General features: G+C 48.3%; 1 protein-coding gene across 1 annotated transcript in view; it reads right to left on the bottom strand.

The window, feature by feature from the left end:
* Window positions 1–15,806, bottom strand: part of LOC116972538 (SREBF chaperone) — a 72,726-nt gene extending 56,920 nt beyond the window's left edge. The window contains exons 1-4 of the mRNA XM_033020358.1: window positions 15,617–15,806; window positions 12,557–12,686; window positions 11,285–11,442; window positions 56–276 (exon numbers count right to left, since the gene is read on the bottom strand). Coding sequence (XP_032876249.1) covers window positions 56–276; window positions 11,285–11,442; window positions 12,557–12,686; window positions 15,617–15,738 — 631 coding nt within the window. The 5' untranslated portion in view covers window positions 15,739–15,806. The remainder of the gene's footprint in view (window positions 1–55; window positions 277–11,284; window positions 11,443–12,556; window positions 12,687–15,616) is intronic.
* Window positions 15,807–18,921: the final 3,115 nt, after the last annotated feature.

An 18,921-nucleotide genomic window follows, 5' to 3' on the forward strand; every position in this document is an offset into this window, starting at 1 on the left:
GCTAGATAACTGGCAGTTTGAAGGTGCAGGTTATATTCTCAGGGATCCAAGCTACCTTTGAGTGAAGCAGATGTCTGCAGAGTCTTCGGTTCATGTTGGTGAATGGTGCCGATGATGTCCGGATCAGAATCAAAGTTATCGCGACTGTTCTTCCAAAAGTTGGCAGGGGAGATAAGGAGGCAGCCATGTTCAGGAAGTACACCCTGTAACTTCTTTAACCCAGGAAGTAGATCGGTGACCTGGAGGCAGATGTGTTCGAGGCTTTTCGTGCCAGCGCTGTTAATGAGGGAACGATACAAGTTACTGGCAGCTCACAACAACTTTCATTTGCATACAAGAAGGGCATGGTTTGGTGTAAGGAGTTCTGTGCACACGGTGATTCATCATGGCACTAGTGGGAATGTCATGCTTATATAGAACATAGAGTGGAACAAGTCCTTCCGCCCAAAATATCCGTGTCGAACATGATGCCAACTCGTATCTGCCTGCACATAATGCATATCCCTCCATATCCATGTGCCTATCCAAAAGCCTCTTAAACACAACTATCATATCTGCTTCCACCACCACCCCTGGCAGCGCGTTCCAGGCATTCACCTGTGTAAAAAATCTTGGTCCGCACATCTCCTTTAAACTCTGCCCCTCTCCCCTAAAAGCTATGCCCGTTAGTTTGATTTTTATATACGCTGGTTACACCTGCCCACGTTTTGACTCATATCTCGTTAAACACTTTGTCCCACTTGTCGATTTTTCGGCGACTGCCGGCATCATTGACTGACATATCGCCGCTGGATTTTGAAATGTTCAAAATCTTTCAGCGATACCTGATACCTTAGTCAATGACGCCGGCAGTTGCCAAAAAAATCACCAAGATGGACAGGCCCTTTACTATCCATGCACCTGTCCAAGTGTCTTGTAAATGTTGCTATAGTACCTGCCTCAACTACCTCCTCTGGCAGCTCGTTCCTTACACCCACGACACTCTGAGTGAAAAAGTTTCCCCTCAGGTTCCAATTAAATGAATGAATGAATGAATGAATGAATGAATGAATGAATGAATCTCTTTATTGCCATTGCACATGGTACAACAAAATTTAAAAGTCAATCCCACGGTGCGATTCACAAGAGCAATTTTAAATATATAAGAAAAGGTAAATATATATACATATAAAAAAAAATTACAGATAAATAACAATAGCAGCTGAGGTAGAACCATTCAGTTGAATGTGAGTGTTATTTCTTATTTTGCATTGTTAAGTTCACGTATGGCTATGGGGTAGAAGCTGTCTCTGAGTCTGTTTGTGCGATCTTTCCCCCCCTCACCTTAAACCAAAGGCATCTTATTCTTAATTCTCCAACGCTGGGCAAAAAAACTCTGTACATTCACTTAAACTTCTTAGCATTTGTACTCTTTGCCTCCGTGTTCTTTCGACGTGTAAAATGATTCCACCAGTCTCACTGATTTGCATCAAATGAGGCCACTTAGCATGAATATGCTCTTCTCATTCCTACTGACAGGGGGCAGCACCTCACACTACAGCGATGAATTTCATTTAGTTTTGGAGATCCAGGGCGGAAACAGGCGAGTCCGCACCGACAAGCGATCCCTACACACTAACACTATCCTGCACACACTTACACTTGGGGCAATTTACACTTACACCAAGCCGATTAGCCTATGAACCTGTAAGTCTTTGGAGCGTGGGAGGAAACCGGAGCACCCGGAGAAAACCCACGCAGTCACGGAGAGAACGTGGGCTTTCTCCGACCGTGTGGGATTTCGCTGCGATCTTTGGTTTCCTCCCACACTCCGTACAGGTTTGTAAGTTAATTTGCTTGGTGTAAGTGTACATTGCCCCAAGTGTGTGTAGGATAGTGTGAGTGTGTGGGGATCCATGGTCGGTGCAGACTCGGTGGGCCGAACGGGCCTGTTTTACCGCCATATCTCTAACAAGGAACGTACAAACTCCGTACAGGCAGCACCCGTAGTCAGGATTGAAACCGGGTGGGTCTCTGGCGTTGTAAGGCAGCAGCTCTACCGCTGCGCCACCGTGCCCGACCTTCTTTAAGTACAGAGATAATGGGTCTTTGATCTTCAGCCTGATCCACTGAGCTCCAAAAACTGAGCATCTTTTAAGCTGGCAAGATGTGTCGAGTGGAAAACTTCTACGGGCTGGGGACTGATCCTGCATGAATACGAGCCAAGGCGTACAAAAGCAGAGTTGCTTTGTTGAATCTTTACTACATGGTCTTTAGGCAGCAGCGGAGTATTGTATTCAATTCTCGACAGCCTAGCTTTTGGAAGGATGCAGAATAACTTTGAGATTTCAGCAACAGGTTTAGGCCGGAGAATCTGCAGTTGTAACTCCTTGGAGCTAGATACAGAGAAAGGAAATTTGATAGCGATTAAGATAATCACGATGGTGTCTGGTTGCGAAATTTGAGTAGAAGCTGTTCCCATGGGCAGGTGTGTGAAAGAACCGCAGGTCATAAACTTGAAGTAAAATGGAAGATATGCTGGGCAATAATAATTTTTACGTGGTTACAGTTTAGTTTGTCACACACAGCACACAAAGATTTTGTTATGTGCTATCCAGTCAGCGGAAAGACAATACATGCTTACAATCGAATCATTTACAGTGTGTGTAGTAGATACGTTTTATTATTAATATTATTTATTCGTGTCAGGAAGGCAGTCAGCATTCACAAAGACTCCTCACACCCTTGCAATAGTCTGTTCGAAATTCTACCTTCCGGCAGACTTTACAAGGCCTTCTACGCCTGCACCTCCAGACTCAGGAACAGCTTCATCCCCAGAGCTATAGCGGCTCTGAACCGGCCCTGCTGAGTGCCCCCCACCCCCATGAACTGTCTCCCTCGGATGGTCACGTCGCACATCGACCCGGCACAGACATATTTGCACTTTATACTGTTTTATTGTTTTTTTTATAAATCATGTTTCTCTGGGTGTCTAAATTTTTAGTTGATTTGAGAATTAAGGGACAAAAGTTTAGAGGTAACATGAGGGGGAACTTCTTTACTCAGAGAGTGGTAGCTGTGTGGAATGAGCTTCCAGTGGAAGTGGTGGAGGATGGTTCGATTTTATCATTTAAAAATAAATTGAATAGGTATATGGACGGGAAAGGAATGGAGGGTTATGGTCTGAGTGCAGGTAGATGGGACTAGGTGAGAGTAAGTGTTCGGCACGGACTAGAAGGGCCAAGATGGCCTGTTTCCGTGCTGTAATTGTTATATGGTTATATGGTTATATAATTAAATTATGACATCGGATGGAAGCTGCATACCAAATCCCGTTGCACCTCTGTGCAATGACAATAAAATATATTATTATCATTATTATTATCATCGTTGCAAACATTAGCGACGCAGTGGTGCTGGTTTCCGACGGGCACGGTGACGGACGCACCATACATCTCTGTCCGCCGTGCAGCCGGCAAGCTCCTCTTTTGTCTCTACACACGTGTCTTCCATCAACGTCTTCAGCATCGCCTTGATTGGCCGTTCCCGGGGTCACGTCTTCCATGGGTGGCGGCGGCAGTGACCAGCGACCCTCACCCTTCTCCACCCGGGGATCACCGGAGAAAAGCTCCGACCGCCGGCCTTCCTGTGGCCTACTACATCCTGAAGGCGCGCGAGGTCTCCGGTAGAAAAGTGCCGAGTCGGGACCTCCAAGCCGCGGAGTTTGTTTGTCCATTGAAGAATGCTGTGGTGGATGTTTGTGTTATATGTTATTGTGTATTTTGTGTCCTTTTCAAGTGTATCGCTGCTGGTAAATTCATTTCACTGCACCTTCGGGTGTATGTGACGAATAAATTTGACTTTGACTGATCTTCTCGGTCAGAGGTGGAATCTCCCCACAGAGCTGGGCGTTGGTGATGTTGTCCCTCCAACTGACATATCAATACAGACAAGATAAAGGCAATAGACAAAAGGCAAGCCAGCACCGCCATTCAATGTGATCATGGCTGATCATCCCCAATCATTACCCCGTTCCTGCCTTCTCCCCATATCCCCTGACTCCGCTATCTTTAAGAGCCCTATCTAACTCTCTCTTGAAAGGATCAAGAGAACCTGCCTCCATCGCTCTCTGAGGCAGAGAATTCCACAGACTCATCACTCTCTGTGAGAAAAAGTGTTTCCTTGTCTCCGTTCTAAATGGCTTACTCCTTATTCTTAAACTGTGGCCCCTGGTTCTGGACTCCCCCAACATCGGGAACTTGTTTCCTGCCTCTAGCGTGTCCAAGCCCTTAACAATCTTATATGTTTCAATGAGATGCCCTCTCATCCTTCTAAACTCCAAAGTGTACAAGCCCAGCTGCTCCATTCTCTCAGCATATGACAGTCCCGCCACCCCGGGAATTAACCTTGTAAACCTACGCTGCACTCCCTAAATAGCAAGAATGTCCTTCCTCAAATTAGGGGACCAAAACTGCACACAATACTCCAGGTGTGGTCTCACTAGGGCTCTGTACAACTGCAGAAGGACCTCTTTGCTCCTATATTCGATTCCTCTTGTTGTAAAGGCCAACATGCCATTCGCTTTCTTCACTGCCTGCTGTACCTGCATGCTTACTTTCATAGACTGATGTACAAGGACCCCCCAGGTCCCGTTGTACTTCCCCTTTTCCCAACTTGACGCAATTTAGATAGTAATCTGCCTTCCTGTTTTTGATACCAAAGTGGATAACCTCACATTTATCCGCATTAAACTTCATCTGCCATGCATCTGCCCACTCCCCCAACCTGTCCAAGTCACCCTGCATTCTGATAGCATCCTCCTCACAGTTCACACTGCCACCCAGCTTTGTGTCATCTGCAAATTTGCTAATGTTACTTTGAATCCCTTCATCCAAATCATTAAAGGGAATACATAAGGGGGTAAGTGGAGAATGGCGATTTGGAACAACGTCAGGAAGGCCAGTGACTATAGGTTTAATTAAGATTATTTTTAAAGGGACTTGATTAGGCCCTAAGAGTAATATAAATTATAGGGCGACATGAAAAGACGGGGAAGGTCGTGAAAGTCTGAAGGAGGGTCCCTACCCGAAAGTTCACCCCTTCCTTCTCTCCAGAGATGCTGCCTGTCCCGCTGAGTCACTCCAGCATTTTGTGTCTGAATAGGTTGTTCTACAGAGAACTGACGGACACGCTGGGTTGAAAGCAGTCTTTCTGTTGTGCAATGTTCCAGGATATTAATTGCTTCTGCTTTTATAGCTGATGCTTCATGCACAGCCTATCCCGGGGAAAATGAACGTCTCACAAAGTCAACAAATCTAATGTGGATCATACCCAAAGCCATGTTTACCTTGTAGATGGTTTATGCATGCAACCTATAATGTAGCTACCTCATCACCACTAACCACGCCCCATCATATTGGTATAACTGTAGTATCCTCCCTTTGTTCCTCCCACTAGGTCCCAGTACGCCTGAAGGCTGGATGCAGTCAGTGCTGGGACGTGTGTGCCATGTGCTATATTAAACTCCTAGTAAAGGTTACAGTGTGTCAGCTATCAGACCTTTACATGGTGTCAGAAAGTTAAACTCGCGTCTCCCGTTTACCGGTTTTCTTTTATTTGTCCCCGTTAGTGCCCAGTGTTGGGCTTCCCCTGATATGGCATCCTCATGCCGCAAGCCATCTCCCCTTGTCTTTGACGCTGACATTGCGGAGCGATGGTCGACTTTTGTGATGGACTACACTCACTTCGTCAATATTGCGCACCGGAACGACCCAGCCGCGGTCAAAGCCTCACTCCTGCTCAACCTGGCCGGTCCCGACGCAATGAAGAGAGCTCAGGCGTTCGTCTACGAACCAGCAGTCCTGGATGACTACGGCCTGCCGGTCGAGCCAGCTGAATCTGCCGATGACCCGGTATGTCTTTTGCGCAAGTTCGCGGAGATATGCGACCTGCCCTCCAACCGTATACTGGAGCGGGCCAGGTTTTTCTCACGCAAGCAACAGCCGGACGAACCTGTCGAGTGCTTCATCGCTGACCTACGGCACCTTGCCCAGCGGTGCCGTTTTGAAACCATGCGCGACCAGCTCACCAGGGACATTCTCGTCACTGGCATGCTTGACCAGAAACTACGTGCCGACCTGCTGCAACGGCCTGACCTAACCCTGACTCAAGCAATGCATGCGTGCCGCATTGCCGAAGTGGTCACCCCTCCGCATGGGCAGAGGGGATCTGACAGCCGAGCAATAAATCTAACTGGTGTTGCTGGACAACGCCGTATGCAGGACAACTTTCGCCCTCCACCGCGGCCCGTTCGTACATCTCGGGTCCCGCGATCTCAGAAGTGTCCAAACTGTAATTATGTGCATCCTACGGAATCACAGTGCCCAGCCCTCGGAAAGACTTGCAATTTCTGCAGGAAAATGAACCATTTTGCAGCTGCCTGCCGGTCCCGTGGGAAAGTGCCCTCAGCTCCTAGACAACTCCTAAACAACCTTCAGCAAGTTGATAGTGAGATGGATTCTCAGTCCTCTGTCGACACTGCCCCCAGCTCTGAGCTCAGCTATTCCATGGGAGATGCAAGTGTTTACACTCTCCTCCACAGCCGATCTCGCCTCCCCGATCCTTCTGTGCTCATTACTGTGAACAACAAGTCCTTCTCCGCGAAGCTGGATACGGGAGCAAAAGTGAACGTAATGTCAACATCACTGTTCAACAAGATAAGGAATAATGAGCTGTTGACTGCAGATCGCTCTGTTTTGCGTGCCTATGGGGGAGAGGAGCTAACACCTGTGGGGAGGGCGACATTCCATTGCGTGCTACAGAAATCTTCCCGTGACCTGTCGTTCTTTATTCTGGACTGCGACTGTGTAACTTTACTGAGCAACCAGGCCTGCCAGGATCTTGGTCTGGTGTCCTTTGACCGTACGGTCCACGAGGTGCAAGCAGTGATGGACCCACTATCCGAGTACCCGGACCTGTTTGATGACAAGTTGGGGAAGCTGCCGCTGGCGTATAAAATCGCAACTGACCCATCCGTAGTGCCTGTGATCCGCCCACCCCATAGAGTGTCGTTCGCCATGAAGGGCAAGGTGGAGAGCATGCTGAAAGACATGGTCAACATGGGAGTGCTGGAAGCTGTCAGCGATCCAACCGAATGGGTCTCCACCATGGTCGCCACAATGAAGAAAGGAAAAAATGAAATACGGGTATGCATCAACCCTAAGGACTTGAATCTGGCGATTAAACGGCCCCACTACCCTATGAGGAGAAGGGTTTCGGCCCGAAACGTCGCCTATTTCCTTCGCTCCATAGATGCTGCTGCACCCGCTGAGTTTCCCCAGCAATTTTGTGTACCCTATGAGGACTGTTGAGGATGTTGCCGCCCAGGTCGGACAAGCCACAGTGTTCTCCGTCCTTGATGCCAGAAGTTCGTTTTGGCAAATACCCCTGGACAAACGTTCCACGGACCTAACCACGTTCGGTACGCCCTTCGGCAGGTTTAAGTTTTTGCGGATGCCGTTCGGCATCAACTCCGCCAGCGAGGTATTCCAGCGTTCTATGGAACAATTGTTTGCAGGTCTGCCCTGCGCAATCATTGTGGACGACATTCTGGTCTATGGCAGGGATGTGGCCGAACATGACCGCCACCTCCGACGGATTCTGGACCGTGCACGGCAGATCAATCTAAAGCTGAACCAGTCAAAATGCAAATTCCGGGTGCCTGAGGTCACATACGTTGGCCACATTTTCACGGCCCACGGGTTAAAGCCTGACCCGCAGAAGACCAGCGCCATCTCAGAACTGCCTGCCCCGACAGATGTTATCAGTCTACAGCGTTTCCTGGGTATGGTCAACTACCTGGGCAAGTTTATCCCTGACCTCAGCGAGTTGAGCGCACCCCTGAGACAACTCACTAAAAAGGACATTGCTTGGTCATGGTTTCCACACCACCAGCAGGCGTTCGACCTGCTAAAGACGAAGCTGATCAGCACACCTACTCTGAAGTTCTTTGATCTACTGCGTCCGGTCGTGGTCACTTGCGACGCTTCTCGTTTTGGACTGGGTGCTGCTTGCCTGTAGCCCCATGATGGTAACTCGCTGCTGCCTATCTCTTATGCCTCCAGGACCATGACGGACACAGAGCAGCGCTATGCGCAGATAGAGAAGGAGCTGCTGGCGGTGGTGTTTGCGTGTTCGAAGTTTAAGGACTTCCTATTTGGAACCAGGTTCACCGTTGAAACGGATCACCAGCCACTGGTGACGATACTTAACAAACCTATACACTGCGCTCCAGCCAGGCTACAGCGGATGATGCTGCAGCTACAGCGGTTTGACTTTAAAATCGTGTACAAGAGGGGCACCGAGATGCATGTGGCTGATGCACTGTCCCGGGCCCCCCGGGCCTCCTGCGACCAGCACCCCTTCGAGCAGGCAGACTTACAGGTACTGAACGTTAACTTCCAAGCAACTACAGTGCCTGGTTGAGCATACTGCTAACGACCCCGACCTGCAGCAGCTTGCTGCTGTCATTAAGCGCGGGTGGCCCACCAAACGGACTTCATTGCCTGCTAGCGTCCACCCCTATTTTTTGGTCCGCGATGAGTTGGTCCTCCGGGACGGCATTATTATCAAGGGACATAAAGTGGTCGTCCCTGCCTCGCTGCATGGCTTGTACTTTGACGCCGCCCACATGGGGCATCCCGGGGCAGATGCCACTATCTCGCATGCCCAGGAACAATATTACTGGCCGGGCATGGCAAAGTACATCAAGGCCAGGGTGGATTCCTGTCCGGACTGCAACTCTCTTGCCCCGCATCAGCAGAGACAGCCGCTTCTACAACAGCCTGCCCCTGACATGCCCTGGTCTTCACTGGCTGCCGATATCTTCGACTGGCGTGGGAAGCAGTACCTTGTGCTGGTTGACTCTTACTCAAATTGGTTCGAGGTGGACCCCCTCCCTGCCATCATCACCTACGAGATGGTGATCAGTAAGCTACGCCGTCACTTTGCCACGTCACTTTGCGGCCTAACATGGAGGAGTTGGCGGCCTCTGTTGGAGACCGACTTTGGGAGCTCCAACCGCAGGAGCCTGTGCGACTTTGACATGGAGTACAGACTTTAATAAGTTGTACAGAGCCCCAGTGAGACCACGCCTGGAGTATTGTGTGCAGTTTTGGTCCCCTAATTTCAGGAAGGATATTCTTGCTATTGAGGGAGTGCAGCGTAGGTTTAGAAGGTTAATTCCCGGGATGGCGGGACTGTCATATGCTGAGAGAATGGTGCGGCTGGGCTTGTACACTCTGGAGTTTAGAAGGATGAGAGGGCATTTTATTGAAACATATAAGATTGTTAAGGGTTTGGACGCGCTAGAGACAGGAAACATGTTCCCGATGTTGGGGGAGTCCAGAACCAGGGGCCACAGTTTAAGAATAAGGAGTAAGCCATTTAGAACGGAGGCGAGGAAACACTTTTTCTCACAGAGAGTTGTGAGTCTGTGGAATTCTCTGCCTCAGAGGGCGGTGGAGGCAGGTTCTCTGGATGCTTTCAAGAGAGAGCTAGATAGGGCTCTTAAAAATAGCGGAGTCAGGGGATATGGGGACAAGGCAGGAACGGGGTACTGATTGGGGATGATCAGCCATGATCACATTGAATGGCTGTGCTGGCTCGAAGGGCCGAATGGCCTACTCCTGCACCTATTGTCTATTGTCTATACCATCGTGCAGCTTGCAATCCCATTTGTTAGGGATCGACCTCTGAGCTCCAACCGCAAGCCTGCGCGACTTACCACCGCGGAGCTGGTGGTCTCAGGTTGGAGACCGCCTTCACGAGCTCCAAGCCTCAGGATCTTCGACCGCCCCGACGCGGGGGCTTCGACCGCCCCGACGCGGGGGCTTCGATCGCACCGACTGCAGATGGTTTGACTGCCCTGACCGCGGGAGAATAAAGAGGAAAAAGTTCGGACTTTATCGCCTTCCATCACAGTGAGGAATGCGGGGAATCCGCTGTGGTGGATCTTTATGTAGTTGTGCGGCTTGTTGGGTTTTCTTTTCGTATGGCTGTATGGTAATTCGCACATCACTATACCTTAATTGGTACACGTGACAATAAAATACCTTTGAAACCTTTGAAATGAGGAGGTATTTCTTTAGTGGTGAATCTGTGGGATTCTTTCCCATAGATGGCTGTGGAGGCCAAGTCATTGGGTATTTTTAAGGCAGGGATTGACAGATACTTGATTAGTCCGGGTGTCAAGGGTTATGGAGAGAAGGCAGGAGAATGAGGTAAAGAGAGATCAGCCCTGATTCAATGGTGGAGTTTACTTTTAGTTTAGTTTAGCGATACAGCGCGGAATCAGACCTTTCGACCCGCCGAGCCCGTGCCGACCAGCGATCCCCGCACACACTAGCACTATCCTGCACACTGGGAACAGGAAATGAACCTACAATCCTGCGCGCCTTTGGAATGTGGGAGGAAAGCGGAGGACCCGGAGAAAGCCCACGCGGTCACGAGGAGAACGTGCAAACTCCATAAAGATACAACGTACAAACTCTTGATGGGCCGAATGGCCTAATTCTGCTCCTGTGACTTACAAAGGTAGAACCGTTCAAAGGAATTAGAGGTTCATGCCCTCCTTCGGTCTCTACATTTACCATCATTCAGTATCCATCCATACAATTTAAAAAAAGGCAATAGACAATAGACAAAAGGTGCAGGAGTAGGCCATTCGGCCCTTCGAGCCAGCACCGCCGTTCAATGTGATCATGGCTGATCATCAACAATCAGTACCCCGTTCCTGCCTTCTCCCCATATCCCCTGACTCCACTATCTTTAAGAGCCCTATCTAGCTCTCTCTTGAAAGCATCCAGAGAACCGGCCTCCACCGCCCCCCTCTGAGGCAGAGAATGCCACAGGTGTGAGCTTTGAAACGAAGGCACAAAGTAGAAATAACTGAAGGTAGACAAAAATGCTGGAGAAACTCAGCGGGTGAGGCAGTGTCTATGGAGCGAAGGAATAGATGACGTTTTGGGTTGAGACCCTTTTTCAGATTGATGTGGGGGTGGGGGGGGGGGGGAATGCCCCCCCCCCCCCCCACCCCACATCAGTCTGAAGAACGGTCTCAACCCAAAACATCACCTATTCCTTTGAGTCTGAAGAAGCGTCTCGACCCGAAATGTCACCTATTCCTTCGCTCCATAGATGCTGCCTCACCCGCTGAGTTTCTCCAGCATTTTTATCTACCTTCGATTTTTCCAGCATCAGCAGTTCTTTCTTAAACAAAGTAGAAATAAACTAATTCCTTTCCTACCTGTCTTGAAAGACGTGGTTTCTCACTTCTTCCACCAGCTGAAACACTTTGGAGAGAGGGGCACGAAAGACGTCCACTGCGAATAAGTGCTTGTTCCAAGGAGACACAATGGCCTTGACGAATATCTGTTGTATATATGCAACTGGAGGCCCGAAATACTGGAACGAAAAAGTGGTGAATCACATACTATTTTGTGGACTAAAGGAATCAATTACAGACTTTCATGGCAAGATTAGTGCGGTACCAAACGATCATTGGAGTATTCCAATCTCTTAGATCGGCACGAAAAGCTGGAGTAACTCAGCGGGTCAGGCAGCATCTGTGGAGAACATGGATAGGTGACGTTTCACAGAGTGCTGGAGTAACTCAGCGGGTCAGGCAGCATCTGTGGAGAACATGGATAGGTGACGTTTCACAGAGTGCTGGAGTAACTCAGCGGGTCAGGCAGCATCTGTGGAGAACATGAATAGGTGACGTTTCGCAGAGTGCTGGAGTAACTCAGCGGGTCAGGCGGTATCTGTGGAGAACATGGATAGGTGACGTTTCACAGAGTGCTGGAGTAATTCAGCGGGTCAGGCAGCATCTGTGGAGAACGTGGACAGGTGACGTTTCACAGAGTGCTGGAGTAACTCAGCGGGTCAGGCAGCATCTGTGGAGAACGTGGATGGGTGACGTTTCACAGAGTGCTGGAGTAACTCAGCGGGTCAGGCAGCATCTCTGGAGAAAAGGAATAGGTGACATTTCGGGTTGAGAAGGGGTTACGGGGAGAAGGCAGGAGATTGGGGTTAGGAGGGAGAGATAGATCAGTCATGACTGAATGGCGTGGACTTGATGGTCCTAATGGCCTAATTAATTCTGCTCCCATCTTTTATGAACTTATGACCCGAAACGTCACCCATTCCTTCTCTCCAGAGATGCTGCCTGTCCTGCTGAGTTACTGCAGCTTTTTGTGTCTATCTTCGGTTTAAACCAGCGTCCACAGCTGCTTCCTACACGTACCAATCTCATGCTCCGTCATTCAACAACTGGCTCAGTTTCACATACATAGAGCATTACAGTACAGCCACTGGCCCATCTGTGCCGAACATGTTGCCAAGTTAAACCAGTCTCCTCTTCCTGCACACCATCCCTGTCCCTCCATGTCCACCTGGAGCCCTCAATAGCTGAGCCACTTGTGAATCTAGCCAAAGTCTGAGAGTGAATATACTGGGATGTCAATATTTTCCGTACAGCCGATGTAACAGTGGGATAGTTGAATGGTGCAGGACTTACCCAATCTGGTCTATCACTCTGCTCGCTGGGTCCACGGTTTGCTTTGATGGGGGGCGCGGTGTAATCCTTGATAGGTGTTGTAAACTCCACTGGCCCCGTTCCTGGCAGAGGTAGCTTCAATAATGGATAACTATGATAAAGCAGAACAAAGCAGTACGCACTAACATCCAAGCTGGTCAGCGATGGCAGCCTCGCCAATGGTCTGTCTGTCTTTTCGCCTTCTTTGTTATTTTTAGTGTGTTTAAAAATGTTGTGTTAATGTTGTCTGGTTTGTTTTGTGTGGGGGGTGCGATTGTTTTCCGGATCGTATCTCCGGTCGCTCTGCGGCCTAACATCATGGAGCTGGCGGCCTTGCTCCAGACTGACTTTGAGCCCCACCGTGGGGCCGTGGACTTACCATCGGAGCCTGCGATCCCTTGCCTGGGATCGACGCTCCAACCGTGGCCTGCGGATTTCAACATGTCGGGAAGCTCTGAAGTCGCAGGGGGTTCGACCAGCCCCCACCCGGGGTCCGATCACCCGGCGCGGGGAGCCGAGATCCCCCCGATGCGGGAGCTTGATTGCCCCGACGCAGAGGGCCCGATCGCCGGCTGCAGGAACCAAGATCGTCCCGTCAACGGAAGGCTCGAGGCTCCCGACCACGGGAGAACAAAGAAGGGAAGAGATTTAACTTTTTTTTTGCCTTCCATCACAGCGCCCCCCCCCCCCCCCCCCCCCCCCACCCCCACATCAGTCTGAAGAAGGGTCTCGACCCGAAATGTCACCTATTCCTTCGCTCCATAGATGCTGCCTCACCCGCTGAGTTTCTCCAGCATTTTGTCTACCTTTGATTTTTCCAGCATCTGCAGTTCTTTCTTAAACATGTGCAAACTCTGTATATTTAGCACTTGAGGTCAGGATCAAAACTGGGTATCTGTCGCTGGAAGGCAGCAAATCCATCACTGCACCACAGTGCCAATGTTGAAATATATTTACAAAGATACTTGCACTTCAAAAACAGTGCCCTACAAACTCTTTAAAAACAATAGACAATAGGTGCAGGAGTAGGCCATTCGGTCCTTCGAGACAGCATCGCCATTCAATGTGATCATGGGTGATCATCCCCAATTAGTACCCCAACAAGCCATCTGTCTGATGCAAACCATTGACAGAAACATTTTTAAAAGTATTATCGCATCCTTTTTTACCTCATAGATCTGGACAGACCAGTATTTTTTCTAAAGGTAGTCACAAAGTGGTGGAGTAACTCAGCGGGTCAGGCAGCCTCTCTGGAGAAAAAGGGTTGGTGACGATTTGGGTCAGAACCCTTCTTCAGACCGGTCAGGCAGCATCTCTGTATTGACCCCAAAACGTCACCTCTCCGTGTCCAGAGATGCTGCCTGACCAGTTTTACCACTTTGGTCACACCAAAGGCTTCTCCCAGACTTCTCTTCAACATTTAGTATTCACTCATTTCTCCAAAGCCAAGTTGAAAAATTCACAGCGACCATAATGAGGCCGCGACTAGTTCCCAGAATGCGGGAACTCCTCACGACCATGAAGGCGACTGCCCGGCAACCACCCGCGAACATGTGGCGACCGCATAGTCTCCTGCAGTCGCCTAAGTGGGACAGGCCCAGTAATACTGATTTAACTTGCAAATTAATTTTTTGGCTCTCCCATGTCCCTTTGTACCTTCGATTTCTAAATTCCCTCCCCATTTGGATGATGGTGTGATAAATTGGATTAGTAAGTATGCAGATGATACTAAGATAGGTGGGGTTGTGGATAATGAAGTAGATTTTCAAAGTCTACAGAGAGATTTATGCCAGTTGGAAGAGTGGGCTGAAAGATGGCAGATGGAGTTTAATGCTGATAAGTGTGAGGTGCTACATCTTGGCAGGACAAATCAAAATAGGACGTACATGGTAAATGGTAGGGAATTGAAGAATGCAGGTGAACAGAGGGATCTGGGAATAACTGTCAAGATTAATTCCTCTCTCTCTCCCGACTGCACTGCAAATCCTATCATATCTCAATCAATTTTTCCAATGCCATGCCCTGCGATTATTAACTATATTGAACCCAGCCTGAAATTGAAGGTGTGAGTGACGGTCTGGGCTGCGTCCACAATTCGCTGCAATTTCTCGTGGTCTTGGATGGAGCTGTTCCCAAGCCAAGCTGTGATGCATCCCGATAAAATGCGTTCTGTGGCGCATCTGTAGGTCGGTGAGAGTTGCTGGGGATATGCGTGCGTTTTCAAGAGAGTAAGATACAGCTGCTCCTCGACCTACGATGGGGTTACGTTCCGATAAACCCACCGTAAACCGAAAATATCACAAGCGGAAAATGCATTTAATACATTGCGATCACGTGACCGGAAGTGACATGCGGCTCGTTACCGTTGCCGCGTGTTTGCTGATCTTAAAGTCGAAGCATCGTAAATCGGGGAGCACTTGTATAGCTCTTAGGGCTAACGGTACCAAGGGGTATGGAGGGGAAAGATAGAACGGGGTACAGATTCTGGATGATCAGCCGTGATCATATTGAATGGCGGCAGACAAAAATGCTGGAGAAACTCAGCGGGTGAGGCAGCATCTACGGAGCGAAGGAATAGGTGACGTTTCGGGTCGAGACCCTTCTTCAGACTGATGTGGAGGTGGGGGGGGGGGGGGGGCAGGAAGAAGAAAGGAGGAGGTAGAGACAGTAGGCTGTGGGAGAGCTGGGAAGGGGAGGGGAAAGAGGGAGAAAGCAGGGACTACCTGAAATTGGAGAAGTCAATGTTCATACCGCTGGGGTGTAAACTGCCCAAGCGAAATATGAGGTGCTGCTCCTCCAATTTACGGTGGGACTCACTGGCCACGGAGGAGGCCCAGGATAGAAAGGTCGGATTCGGAATGGGAGGGGGAGTTGAAGTGCTGAGCCACCGGGAGATCAGGTTGGTTAATGCGAACTGAGCGGAGGTGTTGTGCGAAGCGATCGCCAAGCCTACGCTTGGTCTCACCGATGTAGAGCAGCTGGCACGTAGAGCATGGTGGTGGTGGCACCTATTATCTATGTTTCCATGTTTGTTCTACTTACCAGCATGTTAAGATACAGCCAGCGGTGAAAAAGATGATGGGGATGGGGTAAGATGCACAGAAGAGGCCGTAGTTGTAGAATGCCTGCGATATCTTTTCACGCAGCCTTACAGTAATGGTCATTCTTGTTGCCTTTCACCACATGACTGTCATTAATCAGAGTACTGCCACGGTGTAGGTCATATCAACACACCTGCAACAAACAAGACAATTCATTGACAATTAATTAAGAGATGCGGTTGCTAAACGCTTCAAATCCCCCTCCCAACTCTGCTCAAGTTCAAACAAATGCCTCAAAACTCTTCATTCTACAGCAAGACAATGATCCCAAACATACTGCTAAAGCAACAAAGGAGTTTTTCAAAACTAAAAAATGCTCAATTCTTGAGTGGCCAAGTTAATCACCCGATCTGAACCCAATTGAGCATGCCTTTTATATGCTGAAGAGAAAACTGAAGGGGACTAGCCCCCAAAACAAGCATAAGCTAAAGATGGCTGCAATACAGGCCTGGCAGGGCATCACCAGAGAAGACACCCAGCAACTGGTGATGTCCATGAATCGCAGACTTCAAGCAGTCATTGCATGCAAAGGATATGCAACAAAATACAAAACATGACTGCTTTCATTTACATGACCTTGCTGTGTCCCAAACATTATGGGGCCCTGAAATGGGTGGGACTATGTATAAACATTGCTGTAATTTCTACATGGTGAAACCAAAATGTATAAAAACGGCCTTTATTAAAATCTGACAATGTGCACTTTAACCACATGTGATTTTTTTCTATTACAAATCTCAAATTGTGGAGTACAGAGGCAAATAAATAAATGATGGGCCTTTGTCCCAAACATTATGGAGGGCACTGTATACTAAGCAGACATTTCTCACTCATGGAGAAATCAGTTCGGGGACAATTCTCAGGAACGGAATCCTTACGCAAACCAGGGACTGCCTGTAGTAACGTCCAAATATTTTGGAGCTTAAAGATAGAAATGTTAAAAAGCCTTTTCATTAATATTTAACGTAAAGGGTTATCATTTTCAAACAGACCTTCAGTCAGAGGTTAACCAGGCCTTTCGATTTCGAAGCAAATGATCAATATATTCAAATTTAATCGGATAATATCATTCGCTGTAAAAAAAAATCACCTGACCCAACTCTTCTGGAGTCAATGAGTTAGCTGAAATAACTTTACGGTTAACATTTTATTTAAAATTATTCCATGTATTTTTACTGCTGTACTCTACCAATAACCACAAAATGTAAAATAGACACACAAAAAAACAGATTAACTCAGCATCTCTGGAGAAAAGGAATAGAAACCTAGAAACATAGAAAAATAGGTGCAGGAGTAGGCCATTTGCCCCTTCAAGCCAGCACTGCCATTCAATATGATCATGGCTGATCATCTAAAATCAGTACCCCGTTCCTGCTTTTTTCCCCATATCCCTTGATGCCTTTAACCCGAAGAGCTAAATCTAACTTGAAAACATCCAGTGAATTGGCCTCCACTGCCTTCTGTGGCAGAGAATTCCACAGATTCACAACTCTCTGGGTGAAAAGGATTTTCCCACATCTCAGTCCTCAATGGCTTACCCCTTATTCTTAAACTGTGTGACCCCTGGTTCTGGACTCCCCAGCATCGGGAACATGTTTCCTGCATCTAGCCTGTCCAATCCTTGAAGATTTTTATATGTTTCTATAAGAACCCCTCTCATCCTTCTAAATTCCAGTGAATACAAGCTCAGTCGACCCATTCTTTCATCACATTTCAGTCCCGCCATCCCGGGAATTAACCTGGTGAACCTACGCTGCACTCCCTCAATAGCAAGAATGTCCTTCCTCAAATTAGGAGACCAAAACGGCACACAATACTCCAAGTTCGGTCTCACCAGGACCCTGTACAACTGCAGTAGGACCTCCTTGCTCCTAAACTGAAATCCTCTCGCAATGAAGGCCAACATAACATTAGCTTTTTTCACTGCATGCTGTACCTTTCAGTGACTCCGGTCTACCTATTTTCAGTGACTGATGTATAAGGACACCCAGGTCTTGTTGCACCTCCCCTTTTCCTAATCTGACGCCATTCAGATAATATATGCCAGAATAGGTGAGGTTTCGGGTCGAGATCCTGCTTCAGACTGAGAGTCAGGGGAAAGGGAACCGAGAGATATAGATGGTGATGTAGAGAGATATAGAACAAATGAATGGAAGATAAGCATAGAGTCGGAGAGCAGGAGGAATGACAGAGGGGGAGCAGCGAGAGAGGATGTTGCAGAACCCTCGTCGGAGAGAGAAGGAGAACGTCTTCAAAGTAGGCATGTCATACCTAATACTCTACTCATACCTTACGCCTACTTTGAAGAGGTTCTCTCTCTGTGTCCATCTTTGTTTAAACCAGCATCTGCAGTTCCTTCCTATGCTGCAAATTGTAAATTCATTTGCTCAAGGATCATCGTTCTTATGTCTCAACTAACTGGCTTTGCCATGAATTATTCTCCCTGTGTGAAAGATGGACACAAAATGCTGGAATAACTCGGCGGGACAGGCAGCATCTCATGACAGACCGGTCTGAGGAAGGGTCTTGACCCAAAACGTCATCCATTCCTTCTCTCCAGAGATGCTGCCTGAGTTACTCCAGCTTTTTGTGTCTATTCTTGGTTCTCGGTTCTTGGTTTCTTGGTCCTCCAAAATATTCCAAATGGAATTTAAACTGGAGGTGGTGAAGGGAGGGCTTAAGCCAGAAAGGGTTATTGGGAAGAAAGAGCTACTTTAAATTTAGTTGCATCTGGTTGGGTAACTATAGTAGGGGGGAGATTATTCCATGCTTTAGTTGTGCGGGGGAAGAACGAATTGCTGTACACATCTGTCTTTGTAGCTGGGATCACAAATTGCATCGAATGCCCTCGTCTGCTCCTAATTGGTTTGGGTTTGGTGTAGGTCTTGTAATCTATGTCGTGCTGACCATTTAACATTTTGTAAAAACAGGTCAAACGGTGAGCTTCACGTCTGTCTTGGAGAGGGTTCCACCCCAGAGAATTCAGAAGTTTGGTGACACTCGCTTCTCTCTCATAGGTGTTGGTAACAAATCGAGCTGCCTGTCTTTGGACACGTTCGATGGAAGAAATGTTTTTATTTGTGTATGGGTCCCATGCTGCAACTGCGTAGTCCAAATGAGGTCTAACGAGGGTGAAGTACAGCTTCTCCTCGACAGAAGTTGAACAATGATGAAAGTTGCGCCTCAGACAGTTTAGGACACCTGTTGCTTTCACCGTTGCATGATGAGTCTGACCATTCCAACGCA

This window comes from Amblyraja radiata, chromosome 4 (assembly GCF_010909765.2).
Source record: "Amblyraja radiata isolate CabotCenter1 chromosome 4, sAmbRad1.1.pri, whole genome shotgun sequence".
NCBI classification, from domain to species: Eukaryota; Metazoa; Chordata; class Chondrichthyes; order Rajiformes; family Rajidae; genus Amblyraja; species Amblyraja radiata.